General features: G+C 44.9%; 1 protein-coding gene across 1 annotated transcript; it reads right to left on the bottom strand.

Moving 5' to 3' along the window:
- Positions 1 to 698: 698 nt before the first annotated feature.
- Positions 699 to 19,188, bottom strand: LOC306926307 (neuromedin-U receptor 1-like; the record flags this gene model as incomplete). Its single annotated transcript, XM_079505575.1, has 5 exons — positions 699 to 1,144; positions 16,469 to 16,661; positions 17,280 to 17,612; positions 18,248 to 18,391; positions 18,883 to 19,188. 5 exons carry the CDS (start codon positions 19,186 to 19,188, stop codon positions 699 to 701), a joined length of 1,422 nt encoding a protein of 473 aa, XP_079361701.1.
- Between the last annotated feature and the right edge of the window lie 3,572 nt (positions 19,189 to 22,760).

Here is a 22,760-nt window from a genome sequence, read left to right as displayed (position 1 = left end):
GCCGCCCTCGTTGAAAACAATGTAATATTTCCAACTCCAGCTTGGTCGTCCAATGATCCCTGGGTCGGCGGTTCGAATCCCGGCTCCTCCTGTCCCCATGTCGAAGTGTCCTTGGGCAAGACACTGAACCCTACATTGCCTCCAATGAGTTGTGTGTGAATGTGGGAAGTTGGCGTCGACTGTTCGCCGCTTCACCTCCCAATGTATGAATGAATGAACCATTGTAAAGCCCTTTGAGCACTTGGAAAAGTGCTATAAAAATGCAATTCATTATAAATACGAAGAAGTGGGCTTCCTATGCCAGATCTTCCAATAGGTTTCCCCAGGCTTTCATCGTTGAGCCAAAATCTCCATGAATTCAAGGCTTCAATGAAAATAAGTCATTTTTCGGGTGAACTACACTCAACTATGAATTTCACTCCGTTGCGCAGCAGTGTGACACACAATAAATAGCAGATCTACAAGCTCACAATGCATTGAGATGGATGCTGGCTGCTGACACATTCAACCTCGGCCCATCAATCCTGATTCGCATTTTAGTCTTGCCGCTGTCATTGCGATGCGTCACGTAACTAGCTATCATATATTTTTGACACGTGACACTGTCGTGCGACGGGCTATGTACAGTACAGCGTACAGACACATTTCAAAAACAGCACGAGTTTTCTTTCTCTCAACACGCAAAGCTAGTCTGGTCCTTACGCCTTGCTGTCCGCGTACGGCGGCTCTCCCTCCTCGGCCACGTCACCGCATTCCACCACGGTGGCGCTGCCGTTGCCGCTGCCGTTGCCGCTGCCGCTCGTCGTGGTCGGCGCGTCGCTGAGCGTGCTGCGCAGCGTCACGGTCCGTGTCACGCTGAGCGACTGCGCGCGGGCCGCGGCGGCGTGCAACAGGCGCGGCGCCCGGTGGTTGCGGCGGCGGCACATGACCTCCTTGAACATCTCGCGGAAGCGCGTGGACATGAGGTTGTAGAGGATGGGGTTGACGGCCGAGCTGAGGTAGAAGAACACGCCCGAGATGATGTGCACGTACTCGTAGAGCGCCAGCTGCCGCTCCGTCCACGAGTCGCCGCTGATGAAGCTCCACATGAGGCGGTCGCTGTGGAAGGGCGCCCAGCAGATGCCGAAGACCACCACCAGGATGACTGGAGGGGAGGAAGGGGGGGAGGGGAGGGAGGGAGAGAGAGACAGAGAGAGAGAGTCAATACAACATATATGTCAGAACAGATCGTTCAAGTGCACAAATAAATTGTGGTGTCAGCTATTTAATACAGTTGGGTGCCACCGATATTGTCCCTTATCATTTGACCCATTTAGGCCTGACCTCAAATTTTAAAAAAATCCTTCTAAATCCTCCAGTTTTCTGAAATAAATATTTTCACGATTTAAAAAAAAACAAGCTCGTAGCGCGCCACTCGGTGGCGCGCTATGAGCTTGTAGATCTGCTATTTTTCAATAGCTAAATTATAATATGTTTAAAACACCAAAAGGGGTTCCCGCCCAAAATGGGTTAACTGTCCTTTTGCGCAGATCACGCAAACCTCAGCAAAAAGAAAAGGACAATATCGATGGCCTCCAACTGTATACAACATAATACAAATCTGTCATGCTTTAAGATAAGCTTCTGTGTGTCTTTGTTTCGGAGTCTTTGTTTCTGACAGATTTCCTCGAAAATGCTAATTTTTAAGATGAGAAGGAGGGGAGAGTATAGAGGAGGGGGAACGGACGGACAGACAAAGAATAGAAGTGTGACGAGACGGAGCAATCTCGCGAAAGGCAGAGATAATGAGCATCGGACCAAACAATGTCACAAGGACACCTTTTCTAATTAGTGCTTCCAATCAGTGAACTCTTAAATGCGCTACCAGAGCTACAATGCATGGCATTGTAATGTAAACACTTGTGTGCCTCCTGTCGTACGGGTCCAAGGCCGTGTCTTTTGCTGTTTCACAATGACACCCCCGTCGCATGCAGAAATGGTTTGTTGAGATTAGGGAGGAAGAACACGCATAGAGAGTGCTTAGGCCTCATTCACACGTACCAAACACCAATCAAGCAAATGTTTGGTCGTTTTTTTGTTTTTTTGGGCCACCACAATGCTTTTCCAATGGGAGTCACATGGTTTGATCAAACATTTGTGTTTGATTGCTGATTGCTCCCCCCTCATCAAACAAAAATGTTTGGTCAAACCATGTGACTCCCATTGAAAATGAATTGGAGCAGCAATCAAACAGCAATCAGACATCACACACGGACCGAACATTTGTTGTGTAGGTGTGTACGAAGCCTCAGGCCTCATCCACACGTACCAAACACCAATCAAGCAATGTTTGGTCGTCTTTTTGTTTTTTTGGGCCACCACAGTGCTTTTCCAATGGGAGTCACATGGTTTGATCAAACATTTGTGTTTGATTGCTGATTGCTGATTGCTCCCCCCTCATCAAACAAAAATGTTTGGTCAAACCATGTGACTCCCATTGAAAATGAATTGGAGCAGCAATCAAACAGCAATCAGACATCACACACGGACCGAACATTTGTTGTGTAGGTGTGTACGAAGCCTTAGGCCTAGTTCACACCTACACAACAAATGTTCGGTCCGTGTGTGATGCCTGATTGCTTTTTGATTGCTGCTCCAATTCATTTTCAATGGGAGTCACATGGTTTGACCAAACATTTTTTTTTGATGAGGGGGGAGCAATCAGCAATCAGCAATCAAACACAAATGTTTGATCAAACCATGTGACTCCCATTGGAAAAGCATTGTGGTGGCCCAAAAAAACAAAAAAACGACCAAACATTGCTTGATTGGTGTTTGGTACGTGTGAATGAGGCCTTAGCGGATTTGAATGCCATCAATGCGTTTGAGAGATTGAAAGGGACAAAATCACGTTTAATCAAAGCATTGTTGTTTGAATCAGAGAATCACGTTTAATCAGTAGCCGTGTCTACTGACCTATAGATCGTCGCAGTCCCGCCTCCTACCAGGGACCAGGAAATGATTCTCCGTTCATTTTCCTCATAGACATTTCAGAAGGTATTTATTTAAAGACGTTTACGCCGCGGACAAAGCCAACTCGAGTCGTGACAACTCATGACAACACAAACAATATTTTGGACCAAACAAATAATTACAAAGAAGAAAAACAACAAAAAAAGTGTTGTAACCTGCCGTTTTTTTTCTTCTTTCTAATTATTCGTTCGGCCCAAAAAATTGTGTTTGTTGTCATGATTTGTCACGACTCGAGTTGGCTTTGTCCGCGGCGTAAACGTCTTTAAATAAATACTTTCTGAAATGTCTAGGAGGAAAATGAATGGAGAATCATTTCCTGGTCCATGGTAGGGGGCGGGACTGCAACGCTCTATACCGCAACCGTCTCCAGCGCAACACATCATAATGTGACGTTTTGGAGAAATTCAGTAGGCTCCATTCTGCGTTGATCGCGGCTACTGCATGCGTTGACAGCAAAGACCGAGAAGTCCGACATTTCTAACCCTAAGGTGACATTCACAGCAGAAAGCTTTGCTGCGATTAAAACGAATCCTGCTGCGCATTGTCAGAAAGTGCACTTTGTTTGGCAGGTGTGAAGGCTCATTTGAATCCTAATGCGTATCAAAGAACCGCATTCTACTCCGAGCAAAAACGGGGGTTTCTCTTCGCTTCCAATCGCACTTGATTGCGATTCGGTGCAGGTGTGAATGCAATCCGCAGTAAATAAAGGAAATGAAGCAAACAATGTGGCGGGTGAGGAGCTGAACACAGTTGGAGACGGAGAAGGCATATTTTACGCAGCGCAAAGATGTCCCGTTACCGTGGATAGACGTGGTCGAATGAGGAGACTGAAGCCCTGATCGAAATTAGGACGAGTCGAGTACATTAATCAATTGCTTAAGGAAACACATAAAAACACTGCAGTGTATTATAGCCTACACTACAGAATATTCTGTCTGTCTGTCTGTCTGTGCCGTAAACATGGAGTGCTGTCACTGTGTGGGGACTGGGGAGTAGGGACTTTCATCTCGATAAACTTGTAAACATTTTGCGCTGCTGTCTGTTATATCAGTGCGCTCAGCGCTGTTCCTTCCATGCCCAAAAGAACAGTGGGTGGCTGCGTGCGTAGAGAGAGAGAGAGAGAGAGGGGTGGGTCCAGTCCCAGACGGCACGACACATGCACGTTATGAGTATAATTTGAAATTTTGATCACCATAGATTTCACTGTGTAGGCTATAGTTTATGAATGGAACACATTGATAAAGGTCCCCCCGGCTGCGTTTCCAATAGCTGCGGATGACAGTGTGAAGGCAAACCGCGGCAAATTAAATATGCAATCAAGTCCCAATATTCTCCTCCCATTCGCATCGAGTCTACCGAAGTATTAGGTGGGAATGTGACCTAACACTAACCCCAACTCCCTAACTTCAGTCTTAACCGGCCACATTACGTCCCTTATATTATAACCTCATATCAGTTTTAACCAACATAAGTCACCTAACCTCATCAGTCATCATAAACGTCCACGACAACGCGCCGTCGTTGCTGGTATAGCTCTGATGCTCTGATTAAAAGTGATTTTGTCCCTGTCTCCAAGCATTCGAAACAGGTCCAGAGAGAGAGTGCTGACCACAGCTCTATAAAACCCTGTTGAAATGAAATGGAACGCCAAATGTGTTGCTGCAGGGCTAATCACACGACATCGATGTCTGACCTCATTTTGTTGACTAAAAGGAAGCAAATTGTCGCTGTCGGGCAGACACCTCATATCTCCATATTTAATATTTGTTTTAATCTTAAATTATACCGCCCTATTGTTCATACTGTCGCGTCACGCTAAAGCATCACCAGTAGCAGATCCACAAGCTTGTAGATCTGCAACAGTGTACTTTTATTTAAGAATTTGAATCCTAAAATGTAGCAGTTTTTGGACGTATACAGTATGAGGTTTCCCACTCGATAAGAGACGCACATTGAAATAGATGCCCTTGCTTTGATACTGTGACGTATACATCTTTGCAATTTGCTTCCACTCAGCCACGAGAGCATTGGTGAAGTCTGACACGGTGATTAAGGTCTGGCAGCCAAACAAGAGCTCACATCACTTGACAAAATGTACGCAATTAGAAGAACTCGGCAACTGTAGATCACCCAATCTGTGTATGCAAATGATCAAGCGAGCTTCATGGTGCATGGATGTGGACACTCGTTCTTCTCTGACAAGTAGCCTCTTCCATACCAGTTTCCAATACAACTTTTACAGCTCTATCTCAGAATCAAAGAAGGCCGATTATAGTCATTGGTTGCCAGATGTGCGTTAATTAACCCATTTAGGCCTGACCTCAAAATTTTTAAAAAATCCTCCAGTTTTCTGAAATAAATATTTTCACGATTTTTCAAAAATAGCAGACCTACAAGCTCGTAGCGCGCCACTCGGTGGCGCGCTATGAGCTTGTAGATCTGCTATTTTTCAATAGCTAAATTATAACATAATGTTTAAAACACCAAAAGGGGTTCCCGCCCACGTTTAAAGAAAAAATCACACCCGTGTGAACTGAGTGGTGTAAGGTCTTATATAGCCTGATCAGCTCTGATCTGAGGTAATGTCTGACGTAATGAAATCACACCCGGGTGAACTGGGTGACCGTAGCAACCATGCTCATTTTTTGGTACGAACAGACAGACAGACACGTAAACTAACAAAGCCGTCGTAGGAGTGGTTTACACCACTCAAAAAGGGACACGTTGGCAGAGGTTTGGGTTGTGTACTTGAAAAAGAGAGAAGCAATCACGAGTAATTCACAGCATGTGTGCATCTTGTGCACGGTTCTGGTAGAAATAGTCCTATAGAAAGGAAAAACAGCACTCATTTTGGGGTTGTGTACTTATAATTACCTGGTCATGATGTAACTAACTATTTCAATTGGTGAGATATGTCGCTCTATTGCTGTTGATTACATATCAGCAAAAGAAGATGTGTCTCATTGACTTCTATTGTACGACAAACAAAGCTTTTGCAAACAAAGCTGATGATAGCCTACAGGGTAACATCAGAGGCATCATGATGTTGATGATCTTCATTATATTTCTAACATGATCTAATTGTCTAATAGCCCACCGTTATGCAATGACATATTCATTATAGATGATTTCATGGTCTAATAGCCCATTGTTTTGCAATTAAGTATAATCAGCATACAGTATTTTGTAATGTGATAGTGTCTAATCATTGGCCCTCGGTAGAAAGTAGTTGAATGCCATTGTAGCTGCAGCATTCAGAAAGAAAGAAAGAAAGAAAGAAAGAAAGAAAGAAAGAAAGAAAGAAAGAAAGAAAGAAACTAATTTCTTAAGGTGTGTAGTGTGGAAAACTCGTATGTCCAAAACGGCATTCGCTTAATATGCGAGAAAAAAACCCACAAAAAATTAAAATAGATGAAATATGGAAAAAGCAACCATACGGAAAAGGCAGAAAGATGAGTTAAGTGAAGCGCACTGATTGACCCGGTCGGTCTGCCCCCCCTGTGCTCTCAATTTGCGGTCCGCCTCGAGGCCACTAACTCACCTGACAGCTCAGTATTACACCTCTACACATCAGAGGCACATGAGAGCCACATTGGATTTATAATCGAAAATGTGCCTGTGTGTGCAGTCTCCACATTCATCCGAGCAGCTGCTATACCGACGCACCATTAGAAAGTAATGACACCTCCCGGCCATATTGCCTCACTTTTTTTTACTTTTTTTTCTTTTTAAGTCAGGCAGAAGAGCGGTGCTTATGGGTGCTTCCTCGGTAGCGCCAAAGCAATCGGCATTGATTGTTATTTGAAGTGTGCACATTCTCGATGTGTATAATTAGAGACAATTGCGACGGTGATTTCTGTCTGTCCGTGTGCCAATGAGAGAGAGAGAGAGAGAGAGAGAGAGAGAGAGAGAGAGAGAGAGAGAGAGAGAGAGAGAGAGAGAGAGAGATTATTGATGGAGAGCAGGTTAGGCAACCTTAGGCACAGGGGAGCGTGATCACTGGCCTAAGTGTGTGAGAGAGCATTTTTCTTTTACAATTAAATATATAAACAAGTGTAGGCAATTGCCCCCCCCCCCACAACACACACACACACACATCAAACAAAAAAGTTTGGTCAAACCATGTGACTCCCATTGGAAAAGCAACAAAAACGACCAAACATTTGTTTGATCGGTGTTTGGTACGTGTGAATGAGGCCTGAGAAATAGGGGGATTATTGCTAATGATGCCATTGCTAATGGCACTCATTGTGTTATCACCTTTAGACCATCTCGACAAATGAAATAACAAAATACACAAACCCTGGCTTCTCCGAAGGCCCCCTGTCAGCCAGGAGCACTTGGAATCACCTTAAAAGACCACTTCACCACTTTTCAAACTATCTTCATATAATATTTTTTTGAGTCTCATAGGAGGGCTGTGGGCAGTTCAGAAACCGTCCTCCAGTGACATCATCGATGGGGAATACATAAGCTAATAGAAGCTGCAGGCTTTCTAGTCCTGAAAAGTTGCAATGCGAAAATGGAAGCCATCGTTCTCACGATAATGACAATCTAAACATTTTTGTAAAAAAATCTTGTTTAGAAAAAAATCTGCCTAATTATGATGTCACTGGAGGACGCTTTCTAAACTGCCCACATCCCTCCTATGAGACACAGACTGAGTAGAACAAAATCGTGCCATTTTATCATGATTATTAGTGAGGACCTATTATATGAAGGTTGAAAAGTGGTGAAGTGGTCCTTTAACTGTGACATCTAATGTATAATTATTGTACAGATGAGTTTACAATTGAAATAGTTGAGAGTGCATTATTATCGTGAATGTTTATTTCACAGTCGAGACTGGTCCATGTCTTTTGGTGGTGGTGGACTGAGGTATGTAACATCATCAATATTCCATGAAACATTCCACTTTCAATTTAATAATAATATGATAATTGGATAGCAAATAATGATGTGTCTTCACAAATTTTTGTCATTTTTATTTTTCTTTTTATATCTTTTCTTTTTTTCTTTTTTTTACAATTGTACGGCATACGGGGCAACAGATGGCATTTCCTGCCAGGAGACAAAATCAATATTTGCCCCCAGAGGAAACGTGCAACTCCCTGTGACACATTAATCCAATTTGGAATTTTGGCATTCCATACAGACAGAGAGATTTACAATTTCATGCAATTTCATCACACTTTGTAGCTGGCCAGTGGGAAGCTCTAGTGATTAGGCCCAGAAGCGTCTCATTTATGGTTACTCGGTCCCAGTCTCCATTCAACCAAGTCTGGTGATTTGAAACGCTGTCCTTCTGCTCTCTGCATGGTGACAATGACAACCAGTGGTGGAAAGTAACTAAGTACTTTTACTTAAGTACTGTACTTAAGTACAATTTTGAGGTATTTGTACTTTACTTGAGTATTTCCAATTTCCAGTACTTTTACTTCTACTCCACTACAGCTCAGAGCCAAAATTTTGACTTATTTAGCTCAGACCTTTACTGCATTGCTGTATGCTTGTTGGATGAATGTTGTGTAGTGTCATGGCCGCCCCAAGCATTTCCAATGGAGGTCACATGGTTTGACACAACATTTGTGTTGTGTGAGGGGGAGGGGGCAGTCGAAACACAGCTGAAAGCCATACAACAGACCATGACACTCACAACGCTGTAAAGGTCTGAGTGAGGCTTTGACTTTCAATTATTTGAAAAATTGAGTTACTTTGGAGATTTTAATTTTGATTAGAAAACATACATTAACCACTTCAACGCTATATATTTTGGCAATTTGAAAATAGCCGATCTACAAGCTCACAATGCGTCGCAATTTTCAATAGATTTTGTACACATTTTGAACTTGTGAAATGGGACATTCTGCAATATGAGTACTTTTACTTTTAGTACTTTAAGTACTAATTTTGATGCTGATACTTTTGTACTTTTGCTCAAGTACATTTTCAATTCCGTACTTTTACTTGTAACAATAAAGTACTTCTAAATTGCAGTATTGGTACTTTTACTTAAGTAAAACAAATGAGTACTTTTTCCACCACTGGTGACAACTCTACTTATATCTAACCTTTAGACGAGCAGTTCTAAGTCACAAAGCCGAACTGTGACATTTTCAAATGGAATGGAACCTCTATAATTTCTATTTTTACCCCAAAGGTTATGTTATTGTTTGATAAGTCTGAAATGCGTGATTCGGCATATGAAATAGAGTGACACACAGTATACATTGATATGTGAAGCTAGGTGGAACAGCATGGTTTCAGTTATAACTTATAAATGAACCCTTATGGAGACTTGAGTGAAGGGCAAGGCCTTAACCACATTGGCCACTATAGGCCTATAGTGGCCCTGTTCTGGTGACATTCTTCAAATGTGATGTGACACGCTGTGAAGATTGTAGCTTGTAGAAGCTTGTAGATCTGCTATTTTCGGTGAAGAGATTTGGGGCTATATCTTGCGCCACCCCTTATCCCTTATCCCTAAACTAATTTGCCATTTTTTACTTTTTAAAAAAACCTTTTAAAATAGTTCAAATAGCCGATCTACAAGCTCACAATGTCTCGATGTAGATCGGCTAGTTGAACTATTTTAAAACGTTTTTTAAAATAGTAAAAAATGGCAAATTAATTTAGGGATAAGGGATAAGGGTGCCGCAAGATGGAGCCCTTGGTGTAGAGGGAAAAAAAGGTATCGACCTCAGAGGGGACTAAGGCCAGTTAAGTATAGGGCTTAAGTGCTTAAGTAGAAATGCAATTATTGAAAATTTGCACTGCGGTCCGCCAAGGGCCTGATACTGCATAAATCAACATATTACAAATGCGATCATGATAACAGCAAGTAAAATTCACTTCCACTAAGACCAGCTGAGATATCACCTTCTCCCCCGGCACTTCGCCTTTCCTCGTTGAGCTCGCTTGACAAACGCAATTAGATGACCTGTCACAGAGTGGCTCTCTGCTTCCACAGGACGAGAAGCATATGAGCTCATTGGCGTGTTGTTTCTGTCACCTCACATTATGGTCAGCATAATGCAGCTGCCTGTGCCAGCCTACCAGATTATTTTAATGGTTCAATGTACTTGCTACTAAGTCATATATTATCGCATGTGTATGTTCATTCAGCTTCCAGTATGGTCAGGGTGCATGCTTTTGGTTAGACATACCATTGGTCCGATATCTCAAACATTCACCCTGATATGCAGAGAAGCAGTGGATTTTAAAATTAAACACCACAGGTTTAAACAACACCAATCCATTACAGGAAACAGGGTAGTAAACAAACCATTAAAGGCTAAACCTCTAAATTGCTCTTAATTAGAGCAGAGCCAGGACAATAGCAGAAACACAAAGCCATTTAGATTCAAAATTGATGGGTGGACTTAATCCCAGGTAAAAGAATAAGCCAGACTAAATATAAATAAAAAATTGAGAAACTTTTAGTACTTCTAGTAAGACTAAACCTTAATTGCCCAGACTCTTCTTCAACAAAGATGGTGAAAACATTCTTTGTTCGGTACTCATACAATAGTATGGTACAAAACGTCCTTAAAACATAAACCTAACCTCCCACGGGGAAGCACAGCAAACCTTAACCCTCTCCCAACCCTTAACGCACCAACCTTATTCCGGTCGTCTTAACGCACCCCTCACCAACCTTAATCCGGTCGTTTTAACGCACCCCTCAACCAACCTTAATCCGGTCGTTTTAACGCACCCCTCACCAACCTAAATCCGGTCGTTTTAACTCACTCCTCACCAACCTAAATCCGGTCGTTTTAACTCACTCCTCACCAACCTTAATCAGGTCGTTTTAACGCACCCCTCACCAACCTTAATCCGGTCGTTTTAACGCACCCCTCACCAACCTTAATCCGGTCGTTTTAACTCACTCCTCACCAACCTTAATCCGGTCGTTTTAACGCACCCCTCAACAACCTTAATCCGGTCGTTTTAACGCACCCCTCACCAACCTTAATCCGGTAGTTTTAACGCATCCCTCACCAACCTTAATCCGGTCGTTTTAACGCACCCCTCACCAACCTTAATCCGGTCGTTTTAACGCACCCCTCACCAACCTTAATCCGGTCGTTTTAACGCACCCCTCACCAACCTTAATCCGGTCGTTTTAACGCACCCCTCACCAACCTTAATCCGGTCGTTTTAACGCACCCCTCACCAACCTTAATCCGGTCGTTTTAACGCACCCCTCACCAACCTTAATCCGGTCGTTTTAACGCACCCCTCACCAACCTTAATCCGGTCGTTTTAACGCACCCCTCAGCAACCTTAATCCGGTCGTCTTAACGCACCCCTCACCAACCTTAATCCGGTCGTTTTAACGCACCCCTCACCAACCTTAATCCGGTCGTTTTAACGCACCCCTCACCAACCTTAATCCGGTCGTTTTAACGCACCCCTCACCAACCTTAATCCGGTCGTTTTAACGCACCCCTCACCAACCTTAATCCGGTCGTTTTAACGCACCCCTCACCAACCTTAATCCGGTCGTTTTAACGCACCCCTCAGCAACCTTAATCCGGTCGTGTTAACGCACCCCTCACCAACCTTAATCCGGTCGTTTTAATGCACCCCTCACCAACCTTAATCCGGTCGTTTTAACGCACCCCTCACCAACCTTAATCCGGTCGTTTTAACGCACCCCTCACCAACCTTAATCCGGTCGTCTTAACGCACCCCTCACCAACCTTAATCCGGTCGTTTTAACGCACCCCTCACCAACCTTAATCCGGTCGTTTTAACGCACCCCTCACCAACCTTAATCCGGTCGTTTTAACGCACCCCTCACCAACCTTAATCCGGTCGTTTCAGCTATAGGTGCCATTAAAGTGCAGTCCATGTCTGAAAAAAGCAGTGGTTTCCGCGACTCCTCACTGTGCCCTTGTTATAATTGGAACCGCAGTGCTTAGAAACGATATGGCTCATTAAAAAAAAAAATGTAGTTTGTGTTTCTCTTGAAACAAATAAATAAAGAAATGGTTGATATATTACCTGGTATATATTACCGGATGTTAATTAGAGGCCACATTTCGATGGATTAAAAAAGCTAATGAGGTTTCCTGGCATGTTGTGGTGTTATTGAAAGCCTCATATTGGGAGTCTTATGGCATCTATATTAATCAAAGACAATACTGCTTGTGAAAGGAGGAGACAGAGGCAAAAAGGGACTTTTATATTTCATTAGAAATATTTTGTGAGATGCGCTCGGGTGGCAGAGTGGTAAAGTGTCTGCCCACCACGGCGGAGGTTGTGGGTTCGAATCCACTGTGGTGCATCGGGCTTTGTCGGGCTTTGTCAAACACAATCGGCTCATGTTCAGGAGGGAAGCTGAGCAGGGAGGGTGATAATATATTCATGCAAGTTATCCTATGGGCTGAGGCAGCAGGGAGAGTCGGGCGGGAGGAGTAGGACGAAGGCTCTACGTCCTCCCGGTGGGGGCTCCTCACTGGCAGGTGAGTCAGTATAGGATACAACAGCAGTGACAACACAAGGAGGGTGGTATAACGAGTCACGACTAAATTGGGGAGGTAAACACCCACGTTTTAAGTTTGATATGTGTTGAGGCCTGTGCCATGGCTCAGCGGTCCAGGCACCTTGGCCGGTATAGTCCAAGTCTGGCAGTGTGCCGCGGGTTTGACTCCCGATCCCGAAGGCTTTTACTGCATATCACCGACCCCCCCCCCATTTCCTGTCAGCCTACTGTCTGTAACCTCTATAAAAAAAATCACACCCGTGTGAAGTGAGGGGCGATCTTATCATCTTTCAACATCGAGGAGGGAATTCGGTGATTTAATGATGATGTAAAACAAAAGGTGTCAAAACAAACATTAAATTATCTTTATAGTTAATGGGATTTAATGTTTGTGTTAGGGACAAAACAAACTTTCTCTTCATTGTCAATGGCGTTTTTAAAACAAACATTAACTAAAAACAAACATTAAACCGGTGTACCTCCAAAATATAAAATAAAGGCGAAAGCCACAAAAAAAACATTTAAGTTTGATATGTGTCTATGGCAAGGTTGAGACATTACTGAAGGGCCAATGAGGAAGACGCAGGTTTTTGATAACAAACTATAATCATTTTGACACATTTCCAGAGTGCCACCACTATCCTAGACCAACAGCTGTGCCGGGATTAAATTGTGTACAAAACGTACTACTGGCTTGATGCTAGTTCTATGTCACTTCTAACTGGTGCGGATATGAATATTGGATATTAGGAATTTGCATACCTAAATGGTAAATGGTGCATTTATATAGTGCCTTTATCCAAGGCGCTTTACAGAGATTGTGCATTACATTCACCCATTCATACACCGATGGCAGCGGAAACCATGCAAGGCACCAACTAGCACATCGGGAGCAATTAGGGGTTCAGTGTCTTGCTCAAGGACACTTCGACAGTAACTCTGCGGGTGCCTGGGTTCGAACTGGCAACCTTACGGTTACCATCCAGACACTCTACCCCTGAGCCACCGCCGCCCCTAAAATATCAGTGACGGTATACAAGTAGGCTACAAACTCCCACCGTTTTGCAGCTTTAAGAAAAGAGTTGCCTAATAAAGGCAGAGAACAGAAGGGGAAAAAAGGCAGTGGACCGAAATGTCTGCGGCTATTCAATAAATAAGAGATCCTGAAAGGAGTAAAGGACTAAGTGAAAGCATGGTGTTTTTTTTTTGCTGTTTTCTTTTATGCCCCAATTTTTGTAACCCATTTTTCACCCCTGTGTCTATTATCTAATGTGATCCTGGGCTCTCTACACACCCTCCGCCAACCTAGTCCCCATATATGGGGGACATGGGGAGAGCAACGGACTTGAACTCATGCTTCCTTCATGTGTCCAAGTTGCTCCTTTACACCTGACAGGGGGGAGTTTCCCTGGTTGGACGTAGCGCGTGGAAGGAACACGTTATTCCAACCAGTTCCTTTCCCCTCCGCCCCGGCTGGCCAGGGGGAGGTAGTTTAGAGACCAGGATTACTGCAAGTTTTTTGTGAGGGAGAACATGCAAACTCCACACAGAAAGGCCCTTTTGCGCCAACCCCGCCTCGGGTATGGACACTGATGACGCGGAGGAGGAAACACGCCGCCAGCACCCACAGCGCCCCGAGCGGGAATCGAACCCAGGACCTTCTAGCTGTGAGGCGAAAGCTGGTGTTTTAACTGATATTACTCTCTCTCTCTCTGATGTCTTCCCAGTGTATAGTGATGCACGGGAGTGGCAATTGAACCCCAGTCTCCCACTCGCAAGACCGACGCACAACCTGTCATGCCAATAGGGCTGCATGAGCCCAATTGGCAGGGCTGTTGGCTGCCGGGTCTTGGCTGGGTGTTGCAATCAACCCCCCGCCAGTCTTGGCGCTCGTCCTCACGCTTCACACTTCATGCCGCGGACCACAGTCCGGGGATTTAACCCCAGTCTCCCATGCACTCGCCAGACCGACTCACAACTCACAACTGCCCGATTGGCAGGGCTGTTGGCTGGGTGCTACACCAGAAACAGCAGAAACAGGAGGTCTGTGCAACCCTCCAATGATATGCCTCCCCAGACCAGCACACACCCACTACCAAAGTAGTCATACTGGATAACGGTACAGGGAGCATTATGTTCACCGCTGCATCTCCAGACTCTTCCATGCATGCATGGCGCATGTGCTCAGTGTCAACATGCTCTCGTCTGCGAAGACAGCGAGGCACCAATAGTGGACGTGACGATTCTGGTGAATGCCGCCCAGAGGCAGTGTCTCAGGAGGTAGAGTAGGTCCGTCTTGGAATCCGAGGGTTCAAGGTTTGATTCCCAGCTCCTTCTGGCTATACCTGTCGAAGTGTCCTTGAGCAATTCACTGAACTGAACCCCTAACTGCTCTAGGCGAGCAGATTGCTGCCTTGCATGGTTTCCTCCACCGTCGGTGTGTGAATGGGTGAATGTGAAGTACTGTACATCGTAAAGCGCTTTGGAGAAATGCGCTATCAAAATGAAGTCCATTTCCTCCGGTGGACACGGGGCGCTCATACCACCCTCGTGGAGCCTGTTTCTGACAGTTTGAGTCGTGCACACGAGTAGCGTAGCCGGAGGACATTTTGCAGGGGTCAGGCAGTGCTAAAACCTGGGCCTGCCGCTGGGTCGATGCCCTTTACGGTCCTGTTATATGTGCAGCTGTCCTTGTGTAACGGCCGGTCTTCTGGTATCACCTGCAAGGTCTTGAGATTGTGCTGGGAAACACGGCAAACCTTCTTCCACCCGTGCGTGCGTGGCTGGAACACATGACACATCCATACGTACGTACGTACGTATGGATGTGTCATGTGTTCCATTCTGGAGAAGCTGGGCAACCTGTACAACCTGCTTGGACTACAGGTTAGGTACCACGTACCAGTACCACCAAAGCACCCAGAGCCGAGAGAAAGAATTGAAGCCAAATCGACATGCTGGCGGCAAATTAATTGAAGCCAAATCGACAGGGCGGCAGTGGCTCAGGGGTAGAGTGACCGGATGAGAACCGCAAGGTTCGGACCCGGGCTCCTCCAGAGTTAGTGTCGAAGTGTCCTTGAGCAAGACACTGAACCCCCAATTGCTCCCGATGTGCAGGTTGGTGCCTTGCATGGTTTTCTCCGGCATCGGTGTGTGTATGGCTGAATCTAATGCACAATCTCTAGCTTGCACCATTTACCATTTGACCAACACCAACCATAGGTACTGCAGCTGGGGCCACACACATGAGCGAGCGCTACAACACGATTTGAATACAATTCAATGACGTAAATAGGGGTATGCACTAGGTGAGAAACTCCATGCAAGTGGATAGGGATTTCCGGTGCCCTCTCTATTATTTTTAACTCCAAGGACTTGCCATAACACTTGCCCTAGCCTCGACGACCTTACAGGCGTATGCAACGGATAAAATGTGTAATTTAGATGCCATGTAATGTACACAGATGCCAGGTCATTATTGATCTGGCATCCTGTAGTGTTTATGGTTTCAATGTACGGATATGCTACTACTCATGGTAGGTTCTTGGTGTACTTATGATACTAGATGACTATTAATATGCATTTGATGTATTACCATGTTTTTGTTCTTGCTTACTGTAAGTCGGCTAAATGCCTAAAATTGTAAATTGGACTCTTAGCAGAGCACAGAAATAGAGAAGAAGTGTGTGGAGTGTGTGGCCAGCAGCACCACATGCAAACCATTCTGCATGTGGGGGTTGTTTTGCTTTTGCCTCTCAGTTGGACCTGTTGTAGCCTACCTTTAATTTCCACCAAAGCAAGTGAAATGGATTGATCCTACAATTGGACAAATGATATCTCTTATGTGTATCTGACTTGGTGTCAAACTGTCACAATTCACACACATTTCACACAAATGCGCACGCACGCACGCACGCACGCACGCACGTCATCAGGGTGAATCGGAGCGATTTCAACACTCACACAGCATCTTGGTGACCTGTCTGCGCCGTGCCTTCTGCTGCTGCGAGCGGACGTTGCAGAAGCTGTCCTGCTCCAGGCCGGTCTTGGCCTCCAGCACCTGCAGCATCTTCTCACGCTTCAGCTGCAGGCCGATGAGCAGGTAGAGCACGCTGATGGTCAGCATGGGCACCACGAAGAACAGCACGGCCGTCACCTGCAGCCGGGATTTAATGGACGGCAGTTTAGCGTCGTTTTCATCAGCTTGCAGAGCTGATCTGCATTTACCAACGACCGTAAAGACGACCGCAGTGTTCGCTTTTACATGATTGGCTGCCTCTAGGCTGCCTCTAAGCCAATGGGAGACTTAGCCATAAAACCCATAGTCTGAACGGCATAAAAACCCATACTCTGAATGCCGCAACGTGTTGGAGGCTGTGTTGTGAACTTGTGAATCACTACTGCCCCCATCTGGTGGAATCAGGTTACCGTAAATCTATTTATGCATCTACAGTATGCTATTGCTGAACTACGGTTTATTCCCGTTGATCAGGAGCAAAAATGTGCTGCAAGCTGCTATCATATGACTTCAGTCATTTCTTGTTTTTGTTTTAGTCAGTCCTTTTGAATATCATTTGATTTAGTTTTTGTCATATTTTGGTCATCTGAAATGTTTTAGTCCAGTTCTTATGTGATTTTGGTCGACTAAATCTACAGTTAATTTTGTCGACAACAAAGTATTTTGGCAATACCGATATATTACCCTATAGGCCTAATATAATATATTTAAAACTCATTGCTGAATTTGAACCGAATCGAGACAACACCGGCTCACCTGGATGATCAGGTTGTACATCCAGTGTGGCTTCACCACCGTGCAGATGGCCGACTCCGGCATCCACGAAGCACCGCCGTCGCTCCCTCCTCCTCCCAAGCTGCCGCCGGCGCCTGACGATCGCTCGGGCAGTGTGGCGATGCCGTGCAGGCTGGTGTTGGGTATGGCGCACAGCACCGACACGCCCCACACGGTCAGGATGACGCGCTTGGCGTGCGCGCGCGTCACCACGCACTTGGCGCGCAGCGGGTGCACCACGGCGATGTAGCGCTCCACGCTCAGCGCCGTCACGTTGAGGATGGAGGCGAAGCAGACCGTCTCGAACAGGAAGGTCTTGAGGAGGAGGTGGCACAAGGTTGTTATAGTTAAAGGAGCATTCAGTGATTTGGGTGATTTGGAAAACCCCCCCGGTCCGCCCCGGTAACGAGATGTGCACATGCACGCACTACAGTGGGGGGACACGCAATAGGCCAACAGCACGCACACCAAGGCCCGCCCCCGCTCACTCATGATTGGTGGAAGGCCCCTCTCTATCCTGATTGGATGAAGGCTGGGCCACCCAGCCAAAAACAAAACCTACGGTTTTTTGACCCCAGGGGGTTAACTGGGGACAGGGAGGAACTAAATATATTGACAATTTCTTCAACAAATAAAAACTAGAATAAAATGTTAGGAAGGGACTAGTGGACAAGAGAACCAGTATAAGTCATTTTACAATTGGTTGCATGCTGAAAATAGCCGATCTACAAGGTCACGTTGTGTAAAAACAGTCATTACAACGGCATCAAGGCCAGCCAAAATACATTTTAGTCGACTAAATCAACTGTAGATTTAGTCGACTAAAATCTCATGATATTTACACTAAAACATTCCGGGTGACTAAAACTAAAATCAAAATTTGCTGCCAAAAACAACACTGAACTAAACTATAATGAAAAAAAAATAATAATCCCAAACTATTGTATAACCTTGAAGTGGCAGCCGCCGGCTCCCAGCAGGAAGGGGTAGTTCTGCCACATCTCGTACAGCTCCAGCGGCATGCCCAGCAGCAGCACCAGCAGGTCAGACACGGCCAGGCTGAACAGGTAGTAGTTGGTTGGCGTCCACATCACCTTAAAGGTTTCATGACATACATTTTCATTTATGTTTATTTTTCGTTTTTCTTTTAGGTTTTATGACCTCAATTACACGCAAAAAAAAGAACTTTGAACATTCAGTGGAATTTTCTGTGGTCTGGAGTTTTCTCTGGGGTTTGGGAAGCCTTTTGAGCTGCAATGAAAACAGGCTAATCAGTGAAAACAGTGACATCTGCTGGCAAATCCCATTGATATAAAATATAAATTTATATCAATGGGATTTGCAGGTTGTGACATCACAAACAGCAGGAACATCAGAGCACTTGTTTGAGCCAGAATCCCCCAGACCACAGAACATCTACTGAATGTTAAAAGTTCAGGTTTTACCAGCACACTCTATAGTAGGGAGGATTATCACAACAAAACAAAGAAGTGATATTTGAATTAAGTGAAATCATTGAATCTACCTTTAAGTAAAACAATTGAGTACTTTTTCCACCACTGGTATACTTTCCACCTATACTGACCTTGTTGCGTGCGATGACGGTGCATGTGAGCACGTTGCCGACGGCGCCCACCAGGAAGATGAGCAGGTAGTTGAGGCAGACCGGGAGGAACACGGACGAGCGCCGGGGCCCCAGGTACTTCTCCAGGTACTCCTCGTCGGTGAGACACGCGTTCTCCAGGTCAATGCCGATGCCGCCGCCGCCGCCGCCGCTGCCGTTATTGGGGTTCACAGCGAAGCTGAGGTTGTTGCACCTCGGTTCTGGGAGGCAGTTCAGGCCAACGGACCCAGCTATCGCTTCAGAAGAGCAGTTGTTGACGGACAACATGGTTGGAGACAAGCAGACTCAGCGCCTGGGGGGGGGGGGGAGGGGAACTGTACGTTAGGATTTAGATCAGTCATGAGATTTGCAGTGGTGTCATGGTCGTCGTAGAACGCAGTACCATGCCGTGGTACCAAAATAAATTGTGACACGCAGGAACGGAACGGTGCACGCCCATGCACGCTAGAACGCGTCCCCCTAGATTCAGGAGAAGACACCTCCTAACCACCTCGGTCAACAGACTCACCACTCGCCAGACTTTCCAAGACGCACCAAGTAGTAATATAGCCGGGGAGCCACAGGCCCAAAATTGGACAGGACCTGTGATGTCATGCCATACTTTGTATTCGTGTTTTTCACTCCTTGGCCTAAATTCGGCCATATAGCCACTTGCCAAAATGTGCCCAAATGTGCTGACCTCATCACATTTGTGCTGACCTCATCACATTTGTTATGACGGCTATGGCCGTTTTTAGGCCAAGGAGTGTTTTTCGTGCAAAACAAAATGCTTGGAATGGATTCAGAATCATGACAACCCCCTACTTTGACATGTCACATGCTACTTAAAGCATGATGAAATTTGGGAAATGTTGCCTCATATTGGTTGTCTATGGTGTGGTATACAAAAATGGCCGTAACTTTTTTTCCGCGATGGCAGAGCATGCAGGCCTCTCATTCTGTGGACCTTAATTACCAAGTGAATAGAGAAAACACCAATAAAGAATTTGGCTTTGACATCACAGGTTAATCCTTAACCATTGAGCTTTTGGGCCTGTGGCTCCCCGGCTATAAGGTGCCCAGTCTAGGTTTACTGGCGGTGGGCGCCCCCCTATTTTCACACCGTGTCAAGTACCTAATAATACATACAATTTATATAGCGCTTTTCAAGGTACTTTGCATAACAACAGCTTTAACTGTTCACCTGAACGCACGTTAATGGTAAGCAACACAGCACAGCAGTATAAGCAACGCTTCTGTGGTGATGGTGTTCTGCACGCAACAAGAATGCCTCCTCCACCATCAAAGAGATTGTTTTTGACACCACAGGCCGCACAGTATAAAGATATTTGTCTGATTATTTTAAGTCTACTTGTGTGTGTGTGTGTGTGTGTGTGTGTGTGTGTGTGTGTGTGTGTGTGTGTGTGTGTGTGTGTGTGTGTGTGTGTGTGTGTGTGTGTGTGTGTGTGTATCTAAAACTCTCATACACTATAAACAATATAGAGCGTTGCAGTCCCGCCCCCTACCATGGACCAGGAAATGAATCCCAATGCATTTTTCCCATAGACATTTCAAAAAGTATTTATTTAAAGACGGTTACGCCGCGGACAAAGCCAACTCGAGTCGTGACAACTCATGACAACACAAACAATATTTTGGACCGAACAAATAATTACAAAGAAGAAAAACAACAAAAAAAGTGTTGTAACCTGCCATTTTTTTCTTCTTTCTAATTATTTGTTCGGCCAAAAATGTTTTGTTTGTTGTCATGATTTGTCACGACTCGAGTTGGCTTTGTCCGCGGCGTAAACGTCTTTAAATAAATACTTTCTGAAATGTCTGAGGAAAATGAACGGAGAATCATTTCCTGGTCCATGGTAGGGGGCGGGACTGCGGCGCTCTATAGACTTATCAGCAGTTCTGTGCGCATGCATGCTATATGTGCACATGTTGATGTTGTAAGTGTATTGTTCTGTGTCGACATGTTTAATGTATTGTTTTGTCCATGTACTGTGTTCATTGTGTTGTGCCCGAGGACCCCCTCTAAAACGAGATGATACATCTCAAGGGGCTATCCTCTAAAGGAAATACATTTCAATATATATGTAGGCGCGTGCAGTGCGCGAGTGCACGTGGGTGCGTGTGTGTAACCATGGTACCGACAAAGAAATCACCATTACTCCACTGGAGATTTGTCTCAGGAGATTTGTGTCAGGTGTGCGTGTGTGCGTGCGTGTCTTTTAGGAGGTGCAGGTGTTTATTGCACCCATGCTGTGTCAATTTCCTCTCATTAGGCTCCATGTACACTCACTCCATCAGCTCATTATTTTCCAACCAGCTCATTATTTTCCAACCAATCAAGACTGGACTCTCTCACTTCACACCTGCACACCATGCTACCAATCACTCAACTGTTGTTTAAACCCTGCTTTTCAGTTTGCAGCTCGCCAGATTGTATCCCACGTGTGTGGCAATTCTCTGTGCGTTTATTGCCTTCGGGTGTTGATTTACTGTTGTGAGTGTTTGGGGTTTAATTTCCAATTTAGTTTCATTCACAAATAAACGTTGTGATTGAGAACTGCATTCATGGAGCACGCCATGCGGGTTATTGTTCTGTCTGAAATTACTTGTGTTCCATCGTGTGAGTTGCCGCTACAGGCGTTGTACAGACAGGTAGAGAGTGAAGAAAGGAAGAGCTAGGCGGAGAGAAAATCTTTTGGAAATATTTAAAGGAGCATTCAGTGATTTGGGTGATTTGGAAAACAACCCGGTCCGCCCCGGTAACAAGATGTGCACATGCACGCACTACAGTGGGGGGGGGACACAACAGACCAACAGCACATGCACCAAGGCCCACCCCATTCGATCCTGATTGGATGAAAGCTTTGCCACCCAAAGCCCAAACCGAAACTAGGGTTTTTTTTACTCCAGGGGCTCACTGGGGACAGGGAGGAACTCCTTATATGGTCAGCACACTTTATAGTAGGGAGGATTATCCAAAAAATAAGAAACAATAAGTGATATTTGAATTAAGTGAAATCACTGAATATACCTTTAAGTTTGATGTGGTGTCTTAAATAATTGAAATTAATGTTGATTTGACACACTGACTGTAAGAGCCATTTCTTTTCTGTTCATTTTATTTCTATGGTTTTTGATGACGTCATTCCAAGGGCTTGGTCAAGGCCAAGGTTGGCCAGGTTACTTAATGAGAGCCGATTGAATACTCTGTTGTTGTCCTGATGTGAAGGCGAACGGTTTTTTGACTGTGAGACACAGGCTGTTGATTGATAGGGTTTTTACATCCTTTTTTGCTTTATTTAACCTATTTTGGCCTGACGTCGAAATTTAAAAAATGTCTTCTAAATCCTGACAGTTTTCTGAAAAACCTCATGTTTCTGTATCGGTAGTGCTCAATATTTCATGTCAAGGACCCAGAAAATGATATGTAATCGGCCACCGACCCCCATCTGAAAATATGTTGTTCCAGGAATCCCTCAAGCAAAGATTTGAGTTAAAAACGTTCGCTCTGAAAGAATATATATTCAAAGATTTGTGCCGCATTTTCACGACTTTTCAAAAATAGCAGACCTACAAGCTCGTAGCGCGGCACTCGGTGCCGCGCTATGAGCTTGTAGATCTGCTATTTTTCAATGGCTAAAGTATAACAATACTTGAAACACCAAAAGGGGTTCCCGCCCAAAACGGGTTAACCCATTGAGACCTGGAACGCATCCATTTCACGTTAGCGTTTAACCATATTAACCATTAATACAGTGAATAAATATAAATCTTGAACTTTAAGTCAACGCTTGGACATCAGTCTTTTTATCACACGTCATGACTAGACCCTCGGCATC

The sequence above is a fragment of the Electrona antarctica genome, assembly GCF_951216825.1.
Source record: "Electrona antarctica genome assembly, chromosome: 7".
Taxonomy (NCBI): Eukaryota; Metazoa; Chordata; class Actinopteri; order Myctophiformes; family Myctophidae; genus Electrona; species Electrona antarctica.
The sequence above is the reverse complement of the archived record's forward strand: the minus strand, read 5'-3'. Positions and strand labels throughout refer to the sequence as shown.